At 45.4% G+C, this 25,279-nt stretch overlaps 1 protein-coding gene and 1 long non-coding RNA gene across 8 annotated transcripts in view; one reads left to right on the plus strand and one right to left on the minus strand.

Annotated features, from left to right (window-relative positions):
• The window catches only part of LOC135056412 (uncharacterized), a 125,665-nt gene extending 114,482 nt beyond the window's left edge, over nucleotides 1-11,183 (minus strand). The window contains exons 1-2 of the long non-coding RNA XR_010243976.1: nucleotides 11,097-11,183; nucleotides 10,075-10,333 (exon numbers count right to left, since the gene is read on the minus strand). This is a non-coding gene — a long non-coding RNA (uncharacterized LOC135056412). The remainder of the gene's footprint in view (nucleotides 1-10,074; nucleotides 10,334-11,096) is intronic.
• The window catches only part of LOC135056411 (serine/threonine-protein phosphatase 2B catalytic subunit beta isoform), a 150,500-nt gene continuing 136,334 nt past the window's right edge, over nucleotides 11,114-25,279 (plus strand). For 3 of the 7 annotated variants that reach the window (XM_063961511.1, XM_063961515.1, XM_063961513.1), the window contains exon 1: nucleotides 11,116-11,558. In XM_063961511.1, coding sequence (XP_063817581.1) covers nucleotides 11,159-11,558 — 400 coding nt within the window. In that variant the 5' untranslated portion in view covers nucleotides 11,116-11,158. Of the gene's footprint in view, nucleotides 11,559-25,279 lie in introns of all 7 variants that reach the window. The other 4 variants (XM_063961517.1, XM_063961514.1, XM_063961516.1 and 1 more) reach the window with 3 other exon arrangements.

A 25,279-nucleotide genomic window follows, 5' to 3' on the forward strand; every position in this document is an offset into this window, starting at 1 on the left:
TACAAATACTGGGTACCGCCATGGGGACCAGGTTCGCGCCCAGCTACGCCAACCTATACATGGGTCAATTCGAGGACCAACATGTGTGGGGTGGCGGGCACGGCGCGTCCCAGGTCCCCTACGGCAGGTACATAGATGATTTATTTATTATTTGGGACGGGGATGCACTTTCAGCACAAGCATTTGTTAATTCTCTCAATCACAACACGTATAATTTGAAATTCACTCACCAGTATCACTCTCATTGTATCAACTTTTTGGATCTGAGCTTAGAGGCACGCAATGGACGAATACATACTTCCAACCATGTCAAGGAGGTAGGATCAAATGCCTATCTCCATTACTCTAGTGCACATTACCCACCTTGGAAGAAAAGTATACCTCGGAGCCAACTGATACGTCTTAGACGTAATTGTTCTGACATAGAGTCCTTTGAACTACAAGCTAAAAATATGATAGACTCACTAGAACAACGAGGATACCCCACACCTTTATTACACAAGACACTAGAAGAGGTGAGAGGGCTGAGTAGAGATACTTTACTGTCTAAGAAGAGGGGACCTATTAAAAACTCTGAAATAGATAGGGAATACCATTTGGCCTTTATCACCACTTATAATGACTATTGTCCTAAAATAAAATCTATTATAAAGAAAAATTACAATATACTAAAACAAGATAACTGTTATGCACACCAGTGCCTGCAGGAATGTACTGGTGTTTGAACTGTTATGCACACCAGTGCCTGCAGGAATGTACTGGTGTCTGAACAGAGAGGGATGCAAAACAAATGAACTCACAGACAGACTGGGAAATATGACATAACGTACACAGAAGGTGATAGGGTAACAAAACCAACACAGAGTGAACAGAGAAGCCCAGAGGCTAAGAAACTGGGTGTCTCCCTAGTATTAGAAATGCTCAGATGGAAAAAGCAAGATGTTGTGTTTTAATACGTAGAGAACCCAAAATGCTGTTGCTAAGGGCAACAGCAAAACCCTAAAGGGTTACCAACGGGTGTGGCAGTAAACTCCTTTGTCAGAGATGGAATAATAGACACAAGGAGAGTCTCCACAATCCTAATTCTCACTTGCAGGGCCCAGGTACAGCTTACTGCCACTAAACTGACACATGGACACCCTGCACAGTGAGAGAGGATTAAGCAGGCAGGTCTGAAAGTACAGCCACAAACCTGCTGGGTTCACAGAATATCAAAAGAACCTCAGCAGGCTAAACGACTGACTCCAGTCTTACTTCTAGGTCTGGATTGGCAGAGTGTAGTACCAAATCCCCAGGCCTATTGGCAGTAAGCAACAACAAATACAAAGCTACACAGTACTGGCTAACTTTCAGGAACTGACTAACCAACAAAGATTCAGCAGCATCTGCTTAACCTGAGAAGAGGCCTTATAAAGCAGGTGCTGTCCACGCCCCCCTCAGACCTCACAGACTGTGAGCACAAAAACCAGCACCGGATCCCCTGCCTGTAACCACTGCACAGCAAAAGACCCGAACCGGAGTATCAGCTGCGCTCAGGTTACTCCGCTAGCACTTGTCTCCCGGTTGCCATGACGACGTGGCAGCACAGGGCAGGAGACCCTAACAGTACCCCCCCTCTGACGAGGGGTCAAAGAACCCCTACCACCGGGTTTATCGTGGAACTGCGAGAAGAAAGAGCGTATCAGTCTGGGGGCATGAAGATCACAACTGCGCACCCACGACCGCTCCTCCGGGCCATACCCCTTCCAGTGCACCAAAAATGACAGCCGACCCCGAACCATCTTGGAGTCAAGAATCCTTTCAACAACAAACTCCCTCTGGCCACGTATCAGAAGAGGGGAAGGTCTTCCTCTGGAAGAAGGATTACTAATCGCCCGTTTTAAAAGGGAACAATGAAATGTTTTATTGATACCCAAAGAACGGGGCAGATCTAACTGAAATGCCACCGGATTGATAACCCTGGTGATCTTATAAGGGCCGATGAACCGGGGGCCTAACTTATGAGATGGCTGTCTCAACTTCAAATTCTTGGTAGACAACCAGACGAAGTCTCCTAATTTGAAGCTGCAGGGTCTTTTTCGCTTATCAAAAACCCTTTTGGTCACTAATGACACAGACACAAGGGCTTTCTTCACTCTCCTCCAAATACCTCTAAGGACCGAAACGACAGAGGAACCACCAGGCGTGGAGTCCAGGGGGTCAAAAGAATTGGCCTTAGGATGATGCCCATACACACAAAGGAAGGGAGAGATCCCTGTAGCAGAGTGAGCCGCGTTGTTATAGGCAAACTCCGCCATTGACAGATGAGCAACCCAGTCAGTCTGACACTTGGAGACATAACACCTGAGGAACTGCTCCAAGGACTGGTTCACCCTTTCAGTCTGCCCATTAGACTGCGGATGGTAGCCTGACGACAAGCTGACAGAAATCTGGAGATCGGAACAAAATGCCCTCCAGAATTTGGCCACAAACTGGGATCCGCGGTCAGAGACCACATCAAGTGGCAACCCGTGGAAACGCACAACATGCAGCATAAATAATTCAGACAGGCATCTGGCCGATGGCAGCCCAACCAGTGGAACGAAGTGCGCCATCTTCGAAAACCTGTCAACGACAACCCAGATGGCTGTCATCCCCGAGGATTTGGGCAAGTCCACAACAAAATCCATTGAAATGTGGGTCCATGGCTTAGATGGAATAGAGAGTGGATGTAATGGGCCAACAGGAACCCCTCTAGGAGTCTTATTTCGGGCACAGATGTCACATGCCCGAACCCACTGATCCACATCCTTAGCCACCGAGGGCCACCACACCGCCCTAGATAGCAACTCCCGAGTTCTGGCAATACCCGGGTGACCTGCCGACTTCTTGGCATGGAATTCCAGGAACACTCGCTGTCTTAACTTAGGAGGCACAAACAAAAGACCTACCGGAAGGTCTGGAGGAGCCTGCTCCTGTGCTCTAAGGACTAATGACAAGAGGTCCTGGGTAATGCCCACTTTAATACATGATGGGGACACAATGGGCAACGGCTCCTCGGTGGTCTCCTGGATTGGAGCAAAACTCCGCGAGAGCGCATCAGCCTTGATGTTTTTTGACCCAGGGCGATATGTTATCAAAAAATTAAAGCGAGCAAAAAACAAAGCCCATCGTGCCTGCCTGGCATTGAGACGCTTCGCTGACTCTAAATATGCCAAATTCTTATGGTCGGTGAGAATTGAGACCACAAACTTAGCCCCCTCAAGCCAGTGTCTCCACTCCTCGAGTGCATCCTTAATAGCCAACAATTCCCGGTTACCCACGTCATAATTCATCTCGGCAGGCGAAAATTTACGGGAAAAGTAAGCACAGGGATGAAGGCGATTATCAGACACTCCCATCTGAGAGAGCACTGCCCCAATACCCATCTCAGAGGCATCCACCTCCACCACAAAAGGACGCTCTGGATCTGGGTGTCGCAGCACCTTGGCCGAGACAAATGCCCTTTTGAGACGGGCAAAAGCCGCTTTGGCCTCACGAGACCAGTGAGCAACATCCGCCCCTTTCTTAGTGAGTGCCACCAAGGGCGCCACTATAGACGAAAATCCAGCGATAAATCGTCTATAAAAATTTGCAAAGCCCAGGAAACGCTGAAGCGCCTTCAAACTAGTGGGCTGCACCCAATCCAGGACTGCCTGTACCTTGGAACCCTCCATTTGGAAACCTTCTGGGGAGATAATATATCCTAGAAATGCGATTTGCTGAACTTCAAATTCGCACTTCTCCAGCTTCGCCCCAAGCCGGTGGTCTCTGAGTTTCTGGAGGACTAAGCGTACATGCTTCCGATGTTCCTCCAGGGAATGGGAGAAGATTAGGATGTCATCTAAGTATACAACTAAGAATCTATCCAAATATTCCCTGAGCACATCGTTCATGAAATCCTGGAAGACTGCCGGGGCATTACAGAGCCCAAAAGGCATCACCAAATATTCATAATGCCCTGAGTGGGTATTAAAGGCAGTCTTCCATTCATCCCCCTCTCTTATTCGGATTAGATTGTACGCACCGCGTAGGTCAATCTTAGAAAAAATGGTGGCAGTACGAAGCTGGTCAAACAAGACCGAAATGAGAGGCAGTGGGTATGAGTTTTTAATCGTGATACGGTTCAATTCCCTGAAGTCGATGCAGGGTCGCAATGAACCGTCCTTTTTACCCACGAAGAAGAACCCCGACCCAACTGGAGACTGTGAAGATCTGATAAATCCTTTAGCCAAGTTCTCCTGAATGTACTCTGCCATAGCCTGAGTCTCAGGACGTGACAGGGAGTACAACCTGCTCTTGGGAAGCTTAGCATTCGGCAACAAATCAATGGCACAGTCATAGGGGCGATGGGGAGGTAGTACCTCTGCAACTTTTTTGGAGAACACGTCCGCAAAATCTGCATAACACCCTGGCAATCCTGGCAAACTTAGCTGCGAGAGCCTGACTGGAAGGCTCAAGCAACTCCTGAAACAATCAGTACCCCAACTAAGAATCTCCCCAGAGACCCAGTCAAATTGAGGATTGTGGGCCCTTAACCAGGGTAACCCCAACACCAATGGGGCAAAAGTACAGACAGTCACATAAAAGGACAATTTTTCAGAGTGTGTGGCTCCAATAAACAAAGAAATCTGGCTAGTGCAAGAGGTAATTTTACCCTGGGATAATGGTTCCCCGTTTAACCCACAAATCTCAATTTCCGACGCCAAGGGTACTAAGGAAACAGAGTGTTTCAGGGCGAATTGGCGGTCCATAAAAACCCTGTCGGCCCCACTGTCCACAAAGGCCCCAGTCTTGACAGTTTGACCGAGGATCTTCAAGGTCACCGGAATGATAAAAGTCTTCTTGGGAAATTCTGACTTCTGGCCTGACAGGATATTTCCCATCACCCTCAGGCCCTGAAGTTTTCCGGCTTTTTTGGGCATGATACTACCACATGACCCTTATTCCCACAGTACAAACACAACCCCTGCTGTCTCCTCCGCGTCTTTTCACTCGAGGAGAGGCGGGTAGCCCCAATCTGCATAGGCTCCTCGGAAAATTCCTCAGAGTCTGAGGTTCCCTTGGGAAAGAAGGAAACCTCGGTCTCCCTTTCAAGCCTACGCTCTCTCAGCCGTCTATCCACCCGGATGGATAACTGCATGAGCTGATCCAAGTTATCAGGCAAGGGATATTGTACCAGTTGGTCTTTTATCTGGTTAGAAAGACCTCTTCGGTACTGGTGTCTCAGGGCTGGGTCATTCCACTGGGTATCATGGGCCAACCTCCGAAACTCCGTACAGTAAACCTCAACTGTCCTTCGCCCTTGCTTAAGGATCGAAATCTGAGCCTCGGCTGAGGCCGTCTTGTCAGGATCATCATACAACATGCCCAGTGCCGTAAAAAAAGCATCAACACTTTTAAGCGACGGACAGTCAGGCTGCAACCCATATGCCCAGACCTGTGGGTCTCCTTGTAGCAAGGAAATCACTATGCCCACCCGCTGAATCTCTGACCCAGAAGACTGAGGCCTAAGCTGGAAATATAACTTGCAGCTCTCCTTGAAACAAAAGAACTGCGAGCGATCTCCAGAAAAACGATCCGGAAGATTTACTTTCGGCTCCTTAACCCCTGAAGGTGCTGCTGCTGCGGGATCTCCGCCAGCGGCCTGGGAGGTGTGCATTTTAATGGACAAATCATTAAATTGACGAGTCAGGACCTGCACCTGATCGACCACCTGTTGCAACGTATTTTGAGGGGTATGCTCCATATTCCCACAAAATTTCAACAGGAGTATTGGGCTGCTGAATATGTTATGCACACCAGTGCCTGCAGGAATGTACTGGTGTTTGAACTGTTATGCACACCAGTGCCTGCAGGAATGTACTGGTGTCTGAACAGAGAGGGATGCAAAACAAATGAACTCACAGACAAACTGGGAAATATGACATAACGTACACAGAAGGTGATAGGGTAACAAAACCAACACAGAGTGAACAGAGAAGCCCAGAGGCTAAGAAACTGGGTGTCTCCCTAGTATTAGAAATGCTCAGATGGAAAAAGCAAGATGTTGTGTTTTAATACGTAGAGAACCCGAAATGCTGTTGCTAAGGGCAACAGCAAAACCCTAAAGGGTTACCAACGGGTGTGGCAGTAAACTCCTTTGTCAGAGATGGAATAATAGACACAAGGAGAGTCTCCACAATCCTAATTCTCACTTGCAGGGCCCAGGTACAGCTTACTGCCACTAAACTGACACATGGACACCCTGCACAGTGAGAGAGGATTAAGCAGGCAGGTCTGAAAGTACAGCCACAAACCTGCTGGGTTCACAGAATATCAAAAGAACCTCAGCAGGCTAAACGACTGACTCCAGTCTTACTGCTAGGTCTGGATTGGCAGAGTGTAGTACCAAATCCCCAGGCCTATTTGCAGTAAGCAACAAATACAAAGCTACACAGTACTGGCTAACTTTCAGGAACTGACTAACCAACAAAGATTCAGCAGCATCTGCTTAACCTGAGAAGAGGCCTTATAAAGCAGGTGCTGTCCACGCCCCCCTCAGACCTCACAGACTGTGAGCACAAAAACCAGCACCGGATCCCCTGTCTGTAACCACTGCACAGCAAAAGACCCGAACCGGAGTATCAGCTGCGCTCAGGTTACTCCGCTAGCACTTGTCTCCCGGTTGCCATGACGACGTGGCAGCACAGGGCAGGAGACCCTAACAATAACTTATTAAGAGATGTCCTTCCAACTAAGCCAGCTTTCATTTTTCGGAAAGGGCGATCTCTAAAGAACTCGCTTGCACCCAGTCATTTAAGACCTGAGAAGAAAACCAATATTACTAGAGAACCCTGGCTTCCGCCGATAATGGGATTCTATAAATGTGGAAACACTAGGTGCATTACGTGCAATTATATAGAAAAAACACAATATGTGAACACTGATAAGGGGGAGAAACAATATAAAATCAGAAGCCATATCAACTGCAACTCGACATATGTCATATATATACTTCAATGCGGGTGCGGCCTATATTATGTAGGCCGCACCACTAGAAAACTTAGGATCAGGTTTCTTGAACATCGTAGAAACATTCTGAATAGGGTTTCCACACACAGTGTTTCCCAACACTTTAATGATCATCACAACGGGGACCCAAAAAGCCTCAAAATAATAGGAATTGAACACATTCCTACTACAATTAGGGGAGGGGACCGCTTCAAAAAACTGTGCCAACAGGAGGTCTACTGGATGTTTAGGATGGGATCTATCTATCCAGATGGCCTCAATGAAGCAGTGGAATTAAACATGATCATTTAATACAATAACTGATGGTTCCTTGAATTTAGTATATACTTTTCTTGTAATATTCAATCTAAATACCTACCTACTATTCCGTTTCATCTCTACCGAAAAAATCCCTAATCAGTGGCTTTCATTTTTTTTATATTTTTTGTCCTATTGTTCCCCCTTTTTTCCCTCCCTTCTGCCTATTTCCATTTCCTTGGTACGATATTATCAGTAACAGAGAGATACTGATATCCAGTTTAACTAAGTATTCTACAATATAACATCTCCATGAATAATAATCGGTTTCGTGTTTAAATAATATACTGAAAATATTAGTTTGTTGCCTGTATGTTCTAACAGCTAAATATGATAAAATCAGGATACTAGAGATGGTGCTACTATGTTATATATGTACCCGCAGCACGCTATGTTTAATACATGGTGCTGCAGGGTCACCATGGATACCGGCTAGGAGTGACGCGTGCGCTTCCGCACACGTGATCACGTTCCTTGTCGAAGAGAACGCGGCCAGAATAAGCCGCGTTACCATGGGGACGGACGCGACGACGGACGGAGGGCGGTACTTTCCGTCCGCCCGACGCATTAAGTGTGACGCGACACTGAAGGATGAATCTACTCCGGGCCGCGTCACCATGGCGACAGCCCGAGAAAGACTATTGGTGCAATCAAGACCCACGTCACTTCCGGTTTCCGTTGCTACAGCAACGGTCCGGGAGTAAAACGCTGGGCCTCTGCTAATTAGATAAACATATGGAAACAGAAGCACATCAACTGCAACAAGCCACTAGCAGCCGCTTCCCATAAATATTAGAACATAGGGCCTGCCTATAACCATATAGCCCAGAAATAAAATAAAGGGCTTTCCATATATATCATGTGATACTAAGCACATGATAACTACTGATCACATGACTCCTAATCCAACCTATGAAAATCCCTTTAGGAATGGTCTCCATGGTTACAGAGCAATAAACAAAAGCTCTGAATGGATTAATATATTACATAGCAAGAGCTTAATGAACAAAATTAAAAACTAGAAATACTTATTGTTACTTGAAATGTAGGTTTGTTATTACCAATGTTTCTTATATACAGGTAGGTCTGTCTTCTGTACACATTTTAGTTGTTTTTATTATTAGAAAGAGATATGCATGTGACTAACAGGAAATGTGCATCCAGGTGCCAATTAAGCCACCATTTTGTCTAGGGTATATAAAGCCCAAACCCAGACAGTACAGTATACCTTTGAAAAAGCTGCAAGGCATACGCAGCGAAACGCGTCAGTTTTTACCCATTGGAGCAGGACTTCTTCTCAATTGGATCCGGACCAGCCCTTACCAAACCTTTCCAGCTTTCCAGAGGAGTCCCAGAGAGGCACCATCCAATTACCGCACTGCATGAGGTACCCACTACACATGGGACATTGTATTCCATCTCCAATCCTCTAGCGGCATATGGAATTTACAAAGGACTCTCTAAATACCATATAAAAGGGACTCTCCACAGTGGATTATAACTGGACTTTCAGCACTCCAGGGCAATATTTGGAACGGATCCTATAGAGCTTTATGACACATATCCTGAACCATTACTCTGGGTAAAAAAATTATTTTTATATAAAAAATTTTTTTGCATGCACATGGCACATTTAATTGTACAGAACCTTGCTGTTTTTTAATCAGTTAGCGCTTTTAATAAATTTATTAAATTGTACACATTTAGTGGATTATTGCTCTTTCCCTCTTGCAGCGCAGCCTTCTTCCTTTTTCTTTCGTAATTATATTGGGAGTGACTTCCCTCTCAAACTTGGCTGCCGCTTAGCCGAGCATCTCGCCTCACAGCGCCCGAATACCCTTGGGTATATATTATCCTTCTCGCATCTGCCCCTAAGAACCTAGCAATCTGGTGGACCATTATGCAATAGGTAGCATCTATCCTTGTGTATCAATGCTTATTTTCCTATAGATTGCAAGCTTGCGAGCAGGGCCTTCCTACCTCTATGTCTGTCTGTTTTTGTCCAGTTTGTTCTATTACTGTTGTTCTAATTGTAAAGCGCCACGGAATATGCTGTGCTATATAAGAAACTTAATAATTATATTGTAATTTAAACAACAAAAAAGTGGGCGCTAATGTATTGACTGTGAGACACCTATGAAAACACTGATTTGGTGGCTGCAGCTTCTATATTTGAGGTGCCGACCCTCAAAAAAAATATATACAAATATAGAAACAAATAAGAAGCGCTGTCACCAATAGTGAGAAATATGAAATATTTTTATTACCGTGGTTACTAATCATCACAAAATATATTAAAAACAAATAAAAACCTTTCTGCTGAAATATTATCAAAGCTGCAATGTAACTGGAATTTATATGGTAACCTTTTTGTTATTAACACTAGAAGACTCCCTACATTATATCAAAAAAGATGTTACAATTCCTAAAAAGTCCTTAGATGTACTTTGCTGAATGGAGAAATCTCCAGAGTGTGCACACTCTTCAGGTGGAACAATTAATGTAGAAGTTCATTAATAGTCCTTTATACCGTTGTATGATCCACACAAATAATTTGTAAATGGGTCCACTGCAGAATGCAAAATAAATTCAGATAATGTGTCACTTTTATCTCCGTTCAAGCACTGAACTGTAGTGGTCCGATAATTAAGAGACTTTTCTGGGGTGCATATTTGTTAGATGTCTCAATTATAATCAGAGCGTGGCCCGCTCTACAGCAGTTATCAGTTCATATATTATGCTTACCCCCGTCTCTATTGATTGCGGACACGCCGAGGTTTCCTTCACCGATGCGGGCGCCGGCTGCCCGTGGCTTGCACTACGGTTTGAAGGATCTCCACGGAGCTTAGAGCTGCCTCGCTCCGACTGTGGTTCCCGTTTGTGGATCAATCAGTGGGACGAAATGGAGCCCCCAGCATGAATTTTTCAGCAGAAAAGGATGGCAGGATACTTAACGCGTTTCTCAGCCTCGGAACAGGGGCTGTTTCATCAGAAGTCTAGTCTTCTAGTGTTAATAACAAAAAGGTTACCATATAAATTCCAGTTACATTGCAGCTTTGATAATATTTCAGCAGAAAGGTTTTTATTTGTTTTTAATATATTTTGTGATTATTAGTAACCACGGTAATAAAAATATTTCATATTTCTCACTATTGGTGACAGCGCTTCTTATTTGTTTCTATTATTATATTGTAAGTCTGGCTCTGGCGTTAGCCACTGCCTCCTGAGCCATTTAAATCCCCACACGTCTCTGGACACCAGTAGATGTGCCCACGATATATCAGCCGTTCATTTGAACGGCTAATATATAGCGTCTATTGTGTACCCAGCATAAGACAGTAATGTCTGAGAATTCTTAGATGCACAGATTTATTAACTTATATGAAGTTAGCATTTCTGCCTTACAGCACTGAGCTCATGAGTTTAATTCCTGACCAGGACACCATCTGTGTGGAGTTCTTATGTTCTCTCTGCGTGTGTGTGGTGTTACCTCCACACTCCAAAATACAGAGGTAGGTTTATCGGCTTCTGCCAAAAATATTAAACCTACTTTCTGTAACTTATGCTGGGGCAAGGAACAATATAATGTGAGCGACTATTCTTTGTAAAGCGCTGTGGTATAAGTGAGTGCTACAAACAACTGTAAATAACAATGAATATATGTGACATGTCCTCAGTGTAGCGCGCTGCCTGCATTTGGGGATGTGACATGACACATTTGCCTTATATATCAGTGTAGAGGCCGCTGCCTGGGGTCACTCACACACCTGTCAGCCTGTGCTGCTGTAGAACACCGTAGCGCGGCACCTACGTAGTGACTGCTGCTGGCATGGTGATTGGGGGAGCCGCTCACACGGCGGGGGTCACTGCAGCCAGACACCGTAGCGGCCGTCCCGGCAGCCGCCGCCACCTCCCACCGTGTGCCAGTGACTGGGGGGGAGCCGGCGCGGTGCACGCTGGGTCGGGACATCCCCCTTCCCGCGCCGTGTGTGAGCCGCAGAGTCTGCGCTGCCGCCGCCATGTTGCCAGCAGCCGCCGCTGCCGCCGCCGTCAGCCTCTAGCTGTGCCCGCTTCTGCCCTCCCCTTCCCCTCCCTTCCTGACAGTCCAGCGCCGCCAGGAGGAGGAGGAGGCCGCAGCGGAGTCACCGAGAGCAGGGAGCGGCCATCCCGGCGCCGAACCATGTCCACCAAGGACGGTAAACACTCCACCACCGAGCGGGCGGTTAAATGTGAGTCTGTTTGTGTCGGTCTGTCCCCCCCTGACCGCGGACCCCTCCCCGGGCTGTCCGGGTGACAGCTCTCCGGGTCTCCCACCTCCTCGGCGAGCGTAAAGATGGCGGCCCCGCAGCTGATGGCCATGACCGGCCTGGGGAGATGGATCTGCCGGCCTGCACCCCCTCTGCCGAGCCTCCCGGTCCCGGAGCTCCCCTGGGACCGCTGTACGGGGTCAGACGCAGGCAGCCTGGCAGTGCAGGGGTTACTGTGTATCGCACAGCTCAGTGTGTCCTGTGTGTGTCTGTGTCACATGTGTACATCATGTAGCCACGCTGCCAGGGGAATGGGTGAGAGCAGTGCACACAGGGCTATTCCCGTGCAGGAGGGATGCCTGGATGTAGGTAGTATTGCTGTAATGGGATAATGACAGCTCGCAGGGTAACCTTCCCCCATGTGGCTGCTGCTGCTGCTGTATGGCTGCATCACTGCCATGATTTGGGAGCTGTCAGTGTGTGGGTGCAGGCAGGCCTGAAGGATTGGGATTCCTGAACAGCTCCTGTGGCTGCCGCTGTCTGCTCCTCTCTGCCATATTGTAGCTAAGGGAAATTGACACAGGCTGAGGAGTTATTTTAAATTGTTTAGTGTTATTAATAAAACAAGTGTTTCATTTTTTTTTTTATTTTTTTTTTGGTGGCCACAGCTTTTAAAATAACGCCTGAATGTAACTGATTTACATAAAAACAAGGTGATGACTATTACACTGATATGAACATATATCTGATTATCTGCTTGGCGGGTTTTGTCTGTCTTTTAATATAGAATATATATTATTTTGCTCATGTATCTGCTCTGATTTTGGAACCACCTTACATGAACATTGTGAAATTTGCAGTACAGCTCAGGGCTCTCTCAAATTCTAGCTGGGTACTCACCTAAAGAGGTATCTGTCCAGTCTGGTACTTCATGGGAGCAAATGACAATCAACCATTTTCACTCAAATGCTGGAACAGAAACGAAATTGATTGTTCAATTAAATTTGTTAAATGTATTTAACCAATTTGTCTGAACAACTATTGTCCGTTTTCCAGCGTTTGGGTGCAAATGGGGGTGATAGTCAGTTGCTCCCATGAAATACCAGATTTTTCTTCCCACCAGGCAGAGTGGACGAAAAATATTTAGGTGTGTACCCAGAATAAAAAAAGAAGTGGCGGATTGATGAGTTGTGAAAAGTGTATATTGTGGGCTACTGTACTACACCTATTGGCTTGTATCTACATTGTGTTACAAGCATAAAATGATTGTGTAAGAGCAGACGGGTGGTCTTCTGTATGCCGGCGGTCGGGCTCCCGGCGCTCTATCCACGACCCCCATAGAGGGAGTATAAAATAGTGTGGCGCGCGTAGCGTGCCACCGTGCCCGTGGCGAGCGCAGCGAGCCCGCAAGGGGCTCTTTTGCGCTCGCCACACTGTCGGTAAGCCGGCGGTCGGCCTCCCGGCGCCGGTATGCTGGTCGCCGGGAGCCCGACCGCCGGCCAGCCGTAGTGAACCCAGAGCAGACATATTCGTTCTAGGAGCAGGTAACTTTTCAAAACTTATATTTTCTTTAACTTTACTGTATATAAACCACCAACACTTGCATGATGGTTAGAGCTAAGATTTGTTGTAGCATTAGGTACAACAAATCACCTGCATTATATCAATTTAAGGGGCAAAAAAAAAAAAAAATTTCTTTTGTTGTTGCTATTTCTCCAAGTTGGGATTACTGCAAATGGTAATGCTATTTTTACATTATAGCTACTTTAATATAGCATTTAGTTTTTTGTTTTTTTTTGTGGCGCATGCAGACAGCTGTGGATCCTTAGTACATAAAAGTGGTTAATGTTATACTCGGCGGTGCTTTCCTAGTGCACTGTGTTCTGGTTTGGAAAGTGTGGCATGTGGCTGCAAAGTAGATAGTAATAGTCTTTATACTGTAGTGTATTACACAAGTTTACCACTTATGTGTAGTGTTGATGGACTAATTGTTTGGCTAAAGTTGACCACTTATAAAGCCTGCCTGGCAATTTTAGTATTTCTGGAAAATGTAATAACTTATTGTTTTTATGTACTTTTTTAAGTAGTTTTCCACTTTAAATTGTGCTTTACTCCAACCTTTTTTACTTCCTGTAATAAAACTTATTGGAGGTGCGTAATCTCTCATTCACAGCCGCTGTGTGAACTCTCCTGTTTTATAGTGAGCCAAGCTATGCCTAAGGTGATCAGCAGGTTGTAAATAAATGAGTGCTGAGTTATTATTGCTTCATAAAAAGGGGCTACCACCAAAGTTTTGTTACAGGAAAAGGGATAATTAAGTCAGCACGGACGGTGTAATGGTTAGCATTACTGCCTCACAGCACTGAGGTCATGGGTTTGATTCCCACCATGGCCCTAACTGTGTGGAGTTTGTATATTCTCACCGTGCTTGCGTGGGTTTCCTCCCACAATCCAAAAATATACTGATAGGTTAATTGGCTCCCAACAAAATTAACCCTGGTGTGAATGTGTGTGCGTGTACATGTGGTAGGGAATATAGAATATAAGTTCCCCGGGGCAGGGACTGATGTGAATGACCAAATATTCTCTGTAAAGCGCTGCGGAATATGCATGCGCTATATAAATAACTGGTAATAAAAAAATATAATTAGGGTAAAGTATGAGACTTCTTTTCAATTTTATGCCCTTTGTTCCAAATGCAAGACTATATCAATGTACTGTTGACAACCTACTAGCTTAAGTATTGTGTAAAACTGATTATTTCAGTTTGTAAACGTCTGCATATGATGACCGTGAGACCATATCTGCACTGAAAGGTAAAATGTTATCTTTAGGACTCTAAAGGGGGGTACTCACAGAGCGATATTCCAAGCAATCTGACTAGATTGCTTAGAATTTGAGCATTATCACTCCATGTGTACCCCCTACACAGCGATAGCGATGCGCAGCTATCGCTGGTGCTAGATTGGCCTGGGTGAAATGAACGCCCCCCCCCCCCCCCGTCTCCCCCCGCACGCTCAGCACACATTGTGCTGTGCTGAGTGGCGGGAGAGATGTGTGCTGAGCGGTTCGCTCAGCACACGTCTCACCCGCATCGACCCGTCTATATGGGCCTTTACTTTTCCTTATCCATGTAAACAAAGTTATCCACTCTTTTTTTTTTTTTTTAAAGCTTTCAGTAATACAAAATATAACTACTGTACAACAACTTGACTACACAATGGGGGTAATTCCAAGCTGATCGCAGCAGGATTTTTGATAGCAATTGGGCAAAACCATGTGCACTGCAGGGGAGGCAGATATAACGTGCAGAAAGAGTTAGATTTGGGTGGGTTATTTTGTTTCTGTGCAGGGTAAATACTGGCTGCTTTATTTTTACACTGCAATTTAGATTGCAGATTGAACTCATCACACCCAAATCTAACTCTTTCTGCACATGTTATATCTGCCTCCCCTGCAGTGCACATGGTTTTGCCCAATTGCTATCAAAAATCCTGCTGCGATCAACTTGGAATTACCCCCAATAGCCTCTGTGTAAACTATATAATGTAATATGTGGAAATCAGCTAAATGTGTCTTTAATATGTTCGGGTTTGAAAGGACTATGAAAAAGGGGAACATTCTGGTAAGGTTTAAAGCCAGCATCCTGTCTGTACAATGGGGCAGATGTATTACCTGGGGAAGGCATAAGTAAGTGATAAACCAGTGATAAGTGCAAGGTGATAAACGCACCAGCCAATCAGCTCCAATATGCAAATTGACAGTTAGGAGATGACTGGCTGGTGCGTTTATCACCTTGCACTTATCACTGGTTTATCACTTCCTTATGTCCTATCCTGGTTAATACATCTGCCCCAATGTGAGTTGACTGTATTTGCAGAGCTGTGACATTTTTTTTTTTTTTTACATAAAATACAAATTCAAAACCTAGCATGATAAAAGCAAGTATTGTACAAAAGCATGATGGGGTCGATTCACTTCAGATCGTTGTTAATGGCATCGGGAAGGAGGTCCTGGACGTATTCAGTTCAGCGCGCTGTTTAGTCCGACTATGGGGTTTCTGCTCGCACCCCTCCTGAGGTGCAAGCAGAAATCTGACAACTAGTGTCACATTGCTGTTTTGTGCCTTAATGCGGCACAAGCAGCGTTGTGGCGGGGCAGTTAAGTCGGAGAATACCCATTCTTGGGTCTAAACACTCGGTTTAAGGTGCGAGTACCGGCATTCTCCAACATAACAGCGTGCTAAATTACATATCTCCAGCTCCTCCTTCCTGGCACTATTCACATTTCGCTGAATTGAATCGACCCAGATATTACAGAATTATTGTGTGATTACATCATTAAATAAGCAGATAAGATGTATGAGTTAAAAAATCAAACCATTTAAGTAATAGAACAAAAATAACCCACAGCATCCACTCCTCAAGTGGTACTTGGGTCAAGAGCAATAGGCAGATCATTATTGATTATATGTAATAGATACCTGGAGGTATCGTGTAGACAGTGGCGTATTTGGCATCTCATCTCAATTGACAGTGTGGATATAGAACTCTCCCACATACTAAGACATTGTTCCATCTTAAACTTCTTTTCCAGACTTAGGTCTATTCATTCCATAAAAATAAAAAGCTTGGACCTAAACAAGGAAAATGATGGGGGAGATGGGGAAATTCCTGTAGTATTGTTTTGCAGCTGTGCGAATTGGCAGGAGTAATAACCTGCCCCCCTTTACTTATCCGAGCAGTAGACAGTCAAAGGCTAAACACCGCCTATTCTGCAGTGAAATAAAAATAATCAAGTTGTCTTTAGCATAGTGTTTGACCTGAAGCCATAGCTATCTAACAGACAGAGCCAAAAACTGTGAATTTAATCTGCGCTATCTTCACCACACCGATAGCATTAGTGAGGAGTGGAGCGTCCCATAAGGAAACTACTATATGGAGAAAGATACGCTCTATAAATGTCCAAAAACATTTCTGTATAAATGGGGTAGATGCTAGAATCAACTGGGCTAAAGGACCTCTGATGTCAGGGGGAGTCATGTCACCAGGGGGAGCAGCTAGGCCAGCGGGATAGTTCTGTTACTATCCGCTCCACCTACTATTCTCTTTAGTAACCTGGTGGCGAGTGAAGCGGAGCGAGCCACCGTGCCCGAAGCAGAGGTCCTTTCTCCAACTTCATTCTAGACATAACCGTATAAATGGGCAGTGTGAGCTGTGGTATTTTTAAATGTAAAGTGCGTTTGAGCTAAGTTTTTTCTGACTTATTTAAAGCTGTATTACCACCTAAGTGGAAACCTATTTAAAGCTCTCACTTCAAACTGGTTGTAGAGAGGGAGATTGGCCCTCCTACATAACCAATCAGAAGTCTGTCTAGGTGTAGAGGAATGCAATACATTCGAATGCAGACATTTTGTTGCAGTGTCATGGTAACAGAGTGAAATGTTTTAAGATGTCCTAAATATAATAAGTAACAGAATGCATCTGTTTCACAATTGAAAACAAGTAATGGGTAGCTACAAACTTGCAATCTAATTAGTCCTTTATAAAAAAAAATATTTAATTAGCATATTGTAATTAACTATTTGATTTTAAGAGAAAATCTACTTCAGAAAGTGAACTTGAGAAAGCAGTGCTGTTAAGTTTGTATTGTAGGAGACCACAAAATTGTTCTAAATGTGTCTATAGGAAAACGAACACTAAAACAACTTATACCGCATTCACACCGCAAATGCCGGATCCTACCCGGTAAGACAAACGTGTACTTACCGGGTGGGATCCGGCATTTGCGCTCCGTTGCAGGCTTTCCGACCCGGCAATATACCGGGTCGGTTGCCATGACAACGGAGGGAGCAGCAGCAGCGGGGGTGGAGGCGGGAGATGAGCTCATCTCCAGCGCCGCCTCTCCCTATCTTGTGAATGGGAACCGTGTCGCATCGACACGGCTCCCATTCACACCGCACCTGACCCGGTAATCAACCCGGGTAAAACCCTTCTTTTTTACCGGGTTGAATTACCGGGTCAGGCGACCCGCTAATTCAGCTAGTGTGCTTTCACATCGCACACTGACCTGGGTCGACACGGCAATATGCCGTGTCGATACCGGGTTATTTGTGCGATGTGAAAGGGGTATTAGTGTACGTGAACTATGTTCTTGGGAGAGCCTAAAGCTGGGTACACACTTGGAAAACAGATCTGTGGAACCATTCTAATGATTGGTAAGTTTTATGTTCAAATGATCTAGTGCATACACACTTACCAATCCTTCAAAGGGCCGGGCGGCGGGACACCCATTCATACAGGCAGATTATTATTATTATTATTATTATTATTATTATTTATTAATTATTATTATTATTATTATTATTCTTTGACTACAGGCAGGACGCCAAGACTTATTAAAAAAAAAAAAAAAAAAGCCTAATATACAAAAATAAAAAAATTGTGTTTTTATTCACAGGACGGTATTCAGTTGTTTTATCGCTTCCGATCTTCTGTGTAAAGTGATGGGAGAGCCTGAGGCGATATTCAATTGTTCTTTTTTATCATGCATATTGTGTCCATAAGTGTGGGGCTTATCCGCGTATAGTAGCTAAACCCGACCAAACTAATAAGCTCAACGCGAAAAGTCCAGTTACTTTTCACCAGCGAGCTGAAATGCAGGTGCCGGCAACCAATCGCTCCTGAATGAAGCAACAGTTGCATAGCTCAGTTGGACGCCATTGACTGGCTGCCTGCGATAAAACAATTGAATACCACCCAAAATGTTAATGCCAGTGACATGGCCAGTACTAATATTTAACTTTTTGTGTGTGTGTTTCTCTAAAAAGCGCTTTTGCACGTTCCATATAGTATTACTATTCTGGTTTATTTAAATATAAGTAATAAGTAGGACTAATGCTTAACATTAACTTGTTCTTATTTTCAATTTATATCTGAGTGTACTTTGTATGTTTTAATATGTTTACTCAATCTACATATATTCAGATGTTTAGTTAAACAGACAAAGGAGGACTCTGGTGTTTGGGCATATATAGATGTAATAGGAATGATGAACAGTAAAAAAATGGTTTTATTGAAAGAGGTCAATTAAATCTTATCAAAGCCTAATAACTTTGGATTGTTGATTTTAGAAAGCCTTAAAACATGGTTGATCATGGTTTCTAATACATATCAATGTTTCACAGTATTAATATAAGCAGGATCCATTTTTATTTTATGTATTTTTTTCATTAAAACATTTATGCAAAAAACAAATGCTTAAAACAAAAACAGATTTATTTGGTGGGGGGGGGGTTTAAAAAGAAAAAAAAAAAAAACTTTTTTTTTTTTTTTCAACCCTACCAGCAGTATGAATGATATATCAGCAAATGGGTACCCAGCATTAGCTAGTCATAAAACTCTTGAATATCCTTTCTTCAAGGTGTCTTTTTGATACTTTTTTATGTCAGTCAGTCAATTGACCGCCTGTCTGTATCTCTGCAGTCAGGATACTGACACCAGCTGGAATACCGGCTTTCGGAGTCCTGACCGCCAGCTGGTTACCCCTCTTGTGTGGTGGTCCACGACACCACCCGGATGGGCTTAGTAACCTGTGGTGACCGAAGGTCGCCACCGGGCCTGAAGCGTGGCGAACCCACGAAGGGACACGCTGCACTTGCTGTCGGTCTCCTGACCGCCGGGATCTCGTACTGTTCCCTTTACATTTCTGTCCAGTGCCATTCAGAAGGTGACAGGACACATAACAAGCGCTTGATTTATATCTTGACATTGTACGTCTGAGGTTCCATACGTAGAAACTATAAGATGTTATTAAAAAAGAGTTTAACAAAATCATGCACAGTTGAGAAGGTGGGTCTTCTTAAGGAGTATGTTTTTAGAATCTCTTAATAGTTAGCACTTATGGTTTATCTATACCTGCCCCTAAAGTGTACCTGAGCAAAGTCCATTAATCCACTTTGTGAGCTGATCCAATATTTATGTGACATTAGTGAAGCATGATACACCGTCATGTTTCATGTGCATTAATAGGCTGAATATTTATGCTTTGCAAAATTAAACTTTCCTTTGCTCAAATGCTTTCACATTTTTAGTCTTTAGAAATCATGTTGACAGATACAGATTTTGATTACGTTATTTTATTCATTTACATGTTTGTTGCTTGCTCTAGCATTTTTACAGATTACAAGACACAGGCCTGCCAAGTGCTTGTTATGATGGGATAAATTTCAACCATTAGAGTAGCTTTTTTTTTCCCATATGTGTCCTAGTAGAAGCTGATAGGACAAACCGTTTGATACAGGCATTGCTGTATTGTCCTTTGCTCGGGAATGTTCATGTAATATCTCTGCCATGACATCACAGGATTTCCTCTTTAAATGATAAAGCTGCACAACATGTTCACTTTCAGTGCTGTGATCCAGATAATTGAATTCCCCCCTTAAGCTCTCTGCACATTTTACATCTGTCTTGCCTACAGTGCAGCATGGTTTTGCCCAGGTGCAGTTACTTCCTTTTTTTCTTTTTTCTCGTTAATGTACTTCCAAATCTGAATCAGACCCTGAGTTAGTCTGTTCCTGGCGCACGCACGCTGTATCCTCTGGATGTTAATAACACCACAGTTTTAAGGTGGGGCTGCCAGTAAGTAGTAAATGACCACAAAACTTATAGTGTTCATTGTAGCACCCTGTACTTTTCAAAATCCGTGCAGTTCCTTTTTCCTGCCTGGGCTGTCACTCTCTGCTGTGGGGCTATTTAGCACACTCTGATCTGTTACTCAGTGCTGTGATACAGACCTGTGTGTGCTGAGAAGCACCAGAGCAGAGAGCGACATCCCAGACAGGAAAGAACTGCACAGGATTTGAAAGGTGCAGGGTGCTAGAATGAACACTAAACTTAGAATACTAGTTGGTTTATGTAAAAGTGGTAATAGTATTTATAAATATCCCAGAAAGCTATTTCCTACATACAGATACTGTGGTGCTATAGGTACCTTATTCACTTGCTCAGATACTGTAAGTGACTGAACCCTGAAGGTTCACATCTGTCTGCTTTTATTGTGCACACATGAAGACACATGAAACTTGCATCACCCAGTTACGCATATATATGTATGTGTGTGTGTAAGTATACTCTTACAAATCTGTGTGTAGGTTTATTTTCATCTTTTTATGCAGCTAGCCTGCTTCTGTTATTATTGAACAAAAAGTGAACCCAACATGAAGAGCCCGGGTGTGGAAACGTGAATACCCTTACCGTTTCCATATATGTAAATAGGGCAGTTTGAGCCAGTTGTTGCTAATCAAGTCATAGTAACATCGTTTCTCTGACGTCCTAGTGGATGCTGGGAACTCCGTAAGGACCATGGGGAATAGCGGCTCCGCAGGAGACTGGGCACAAAAGTAAAAGCTTTAGGACTACCTGGTGTGCACTGGCTCCTCCCCCTATGACCCTCCTCCAAGCCTCAGTTAGATTTTTGTGCCCGGCTGAGAAGGGTGCACACTAGGGGCTCTCCTGAGCTTCTTAGTGAAAAGTTTAGTTTTAGGTTTTTTATTTTCAGTGAGACCTGCTGGCAACAGGCTCACTGCATCGAGGGACTAAGGGGAGAAGAAGCGAACTCACCTGCGTGCAGAGTGGATTGGGCTTCTTAGGCTACTGGACACCATTAGCTCCAGAGGGACCGAACACAGGCCCAGCCTCGGAGCTCGGTCCCGGAGCCGCGCCGCCGGCCCCCTTACAGAGCCAGAAGCAAGAAAAGGTCCGGAAAAATCGGCGGCAGAAGACATCAGTCTTCAACAAGGTAGCGCACAGCACTGCAGCTGTGCGCCATTGTTACTCAGGCACACTTCACACTCCGGTCACTGAGGGTTCAGGGCGCTAGGTGGGGGCGCCCTGAGCAGCAATGTAAAACACCTTGGCTGGCATAAATACACCACATATAACCCCCAGGGCTATATGGGTGTATTTTAACCCCTGCCAGAATTACCAAAAAAGCGAGAGAAAAGGCCGCCGAGAAGGGGGCGGAGCCTATCTCCTCAGCACACGGGCGCCATTTTCCATCACAGCTCCGCTGGAAGGACGTCTCCCTGACTCTCCCCTGCAGTCCTGCACTACAGAAAAGGGTAAAAAAGAGAAGGGGGGCACTAATTTGGCGCAGTTTTATATTAACAGCAGCTATAAAGGGAAAAACACACTTTATAGTGGTATTCCTGTATATATATAGCACTCTGGTGTGTGCTGGCATACTCTCCCTCTGTCTCCCCAAAGGGCTAGTGGGGTCCTGTCCTCTATCAGAGCATTCCCTGTGTGTGTGCGGTGTGTCGGTACGATTGTGTCGACATGTTTGAGGAGGAAAATGAGATGGAAGCGGAGCAATTGCCTATTATACAGTTGTCACCCCCTAGGGAGTCGACACCTGAGTGGATGAGCTTGTGGAAGGAATTGCGTGACAGTGTCAGGGTATTATGTTTGGTGAGAAAAAACTGCCTGTAGTTTTTCCTGTATCCGAGGAATTAAATTAAGTGTGTGATGAGGCGTGGGTTTCCCCCGATAAAAAACTGATAATTCCTAAAAGGCTATTGGCATCGTACCCTTTCCCGCCAGAGGATAGGGCACGTTGGGAAACACCCCCTAGGGTGGATAAAGCGCTCACACGCTTGTCTAAACAGGTAGCACTACCCTCTCCTGATACGGCCGCCCTAAAGGAACCGGCCGATAGAAAGCTGGAGAATATCCTAAAGTGTATATACTCTCACACGGGTGTTATACTGCGACCAGCAATAGCCTCAGCCTGGATGTGCAGTGCGGGCCTGGCGTGGTCGGATTCCCTGACTGAAAATATTGATACCCTAGATAGAGACAGTATATTATTGACTATAGATCATCTGAAGGATGCATTTCTGTATATGCGTGATGCACAGAGAGATATTTGCCGTCTGGCATCAAGAGTTAGCGCGCTGTCCATTTCTGCAAGAAGAAGTTTATGGACGCGGCAGTGGTCAGGGGATGCGGATTCTAAAAGGCACATGGAAGTATTGCCTTATAAGGGGGAGAAGTTATTTGGGGTAGGTCTATCAGACCTGGTAGCCACGGCAACTGCTGGAAAATCCACATTTTTACCCCAGGTAGCTTCTCAACCTAAGAAGACGCCGTATTATCAGGCGCAGTCCTTTCGGCCCCATAAGGGCAAGCGGGCAAAAGGCGCCTCATTTCTGCCCCGTGGTAGAGGGAGAGGAAAAAGGCTGCAACAAACAGCCAGTTCCCAGGAACAAAAGCCCTCTCCCGCCTCCGCAAAGTCCTCAGCATGACGCTGGGGCTTTACAAGCGGACTCAGGCACGGTGGGAGCCCGTCTCAAGAAGTTCAGTGCGCAGTGGGCCCACTCGCAAGTGGACCCCTGGATCCTTCAGGTGGTATCTCAGGGGTACAAATTGGAATTCGAGACGTCTCCCCCTCGCCGTTTTCTAAAGTCTGCTTTACCGACGTCTCCCTCAGACAGGGAGGCAGTATTGGAAGCCATTCACAAGCTGTATTCCCAGCAGGTGATAATCAAGGTACCCCTCCTACAACAGGGAAAGGGGTACTATTCCACACTATTTGTGGTACCGAAGCCGGACGGCTCGGTGAGACCAATTTTAAACCTAAAATCCTTGAACACTTACATACAAAGGTTCAAATTCAAGATGGAGTCACTCAGAGCAGTGATCGCAAACCTGGAAGAAGGGGACTATATGGTGTCTCTGGACATCAAAGATGCTTACCTACATGTCCCAATTTACCCTTCTCACCAAGGGTACCTCAGGTTTGTGGTACAGAACTGTCACTATCAGTTTCAGACGCTGCCGTTTGGATTGTCCACGGCACCCCGGGTCTTTACCAAGGTAATTGCCGAAATGATGATACTCCGAAGGAAGGGAGTTTTAGTTATCCCTTACTTGGACGATCTCCTGATAAGGGCAAGATCCAGGGAACAGTTGGAAGTCGGGGTAGCACTATCCCAGATAGTGCTGCGCCAGCACGGTTGGATTCTCAATATTCCAAAATCGCAGCTGATCCCGACGACACGACTTCTATTCCTAGGGATGATCCTGGACACAGTCCAAAAAAAAAGGTGTTTCTCCCGGAGGAGAAAGCCAGGGAGTTATCCGAACTAGTCAGAAAGCTCCTAAAACCAGGCCAAGTCTCAGTGCATCAATGCACAAGGGTTCTGGGAAAAATGGTGGCTTCTTACGAAGCAATCCCATTCGGCAGATTCCACGCAAGAACCTTCCAGTGGAATCTGCTAGACAAATGGTCCGGGTCGCATCTTCAGATGCACCAGCGGATAATCTTGTCTCCAAGGACAAGAGTGTCTCTCCTGTGGTGGTTGCAGAGTGCTCATCTTCTAGAGGGCCGCAGATTCGGCATTCAGGACTGGGTCCTGGTGACCACGGATGCCAGCCTGAGAGGCTGGGGAGCAGTCACACAGGGAAGAAATTTCCAGGGCTTGTGGTCAAGCCTGGAGACATCACTTCACATAAATATCCTGGAGCTAAGAGCCATCTACAATGCTCTGAGCCTAGCAAGACCTCTGCTTCAAGGTCAGCCGGTGCTGATCCAGTCGGACAACATCACGGCAGTCGCCCACGTAAACAGACAGGGCGGCACAAGAAGCAGGAGGGCAATGACAGAAGTTGCAAGGATTCTTCGCTGGGCAGAAAATCATGTGATAGCACTGTCAGCAGTGTTCATTCCGGGAGTGGACAACTGGGAAGCAGACTTCCTCAGCAGACACGACCTCCATCCGGGGGAGTGGGGACTTCACCCAGAAGTCTTCCACATGATTGTGAACCGTTGGGAAAAACCAAAGGTGGACATGATGGCGTCCCGCCTCAACAAAAAACTAGACAGGTATTGCGCCAGGTCAAGGGACCCTCAGGCAATAGCTGTGGACGCTCTGGTAACACCATGGGTGTACCAATCAGTGTATGCGTTCCCTCCTCTGCCTCTCATACCCAAGGTACTGAGGATCATAAGAAGGAGAGGAGTAAGGACTATACTCGTGGCTCCGGATTGGCCAAGAAGGACTTGGTACCCGGAACTTCAAGAGATGCTCACAGAGGACCCGTGGCCTCTACCTCTAAGAACGGACCTGCTCCAGCAGTGACCCTGTCTGTTCCAAGACTTACCGCGGCTGCATTTGACGGCATGGCGGTTGAACGCCGGATCCTGAAGGAAAAAGGCATTCCGGATGAAGTCATCCCTACCCTGATCAAAGCCAGGAAGGATGTAACCGTACAACATTATCACCGTATTTGGCGTAAATATGTTGCGTGGTGCGAGGCCAGGAAGGCCCCTACAGAGGAATTTCAACTGGGTCGTTTCCTGCATTTCCTGCAAACAGGACTGTCTATGGGCCTAAAATTAGGGTCCATTAAGGTTCAAATTTCGTCCCTGTCGATTTTCTTCCAAAAAGAACTGGCTTCAGTTCCTGAAGTACAGACGTTTGTCAAGGGGGTACTGCATATACAACCTCCTTTTGTGCCTCCAGTGGCACCTTGGGATCTCAATGTAGTTTTGGGGTTCCTAAAATCGCATTGGTTTGAACCACTTTCCACTGTGGACTTAAAATATCTCACATGGAAGGTGGTAATGCTGTTAGCCCTGGCTTCAGCCAGGCGTGTTTCAGAATTGGCGGCTTTATCCTATAAAAGCCCTTACCTAATTTT

Source organism: Pseudophryne corroboree, chromosome 3 (assembly GCF_028390025.1).
Source record: "Pseudophryne corroboree isolate aPseCor3 chromosome 3, aPseCor3.hap2, whole genome shotgun sequence".
Lineage (NCBI taxonomy): Eukaryota > Metazoa > Chordata > Amphibia > Anura > Myobatrachidae > Pseudophryne > Pseudophryne corroboree.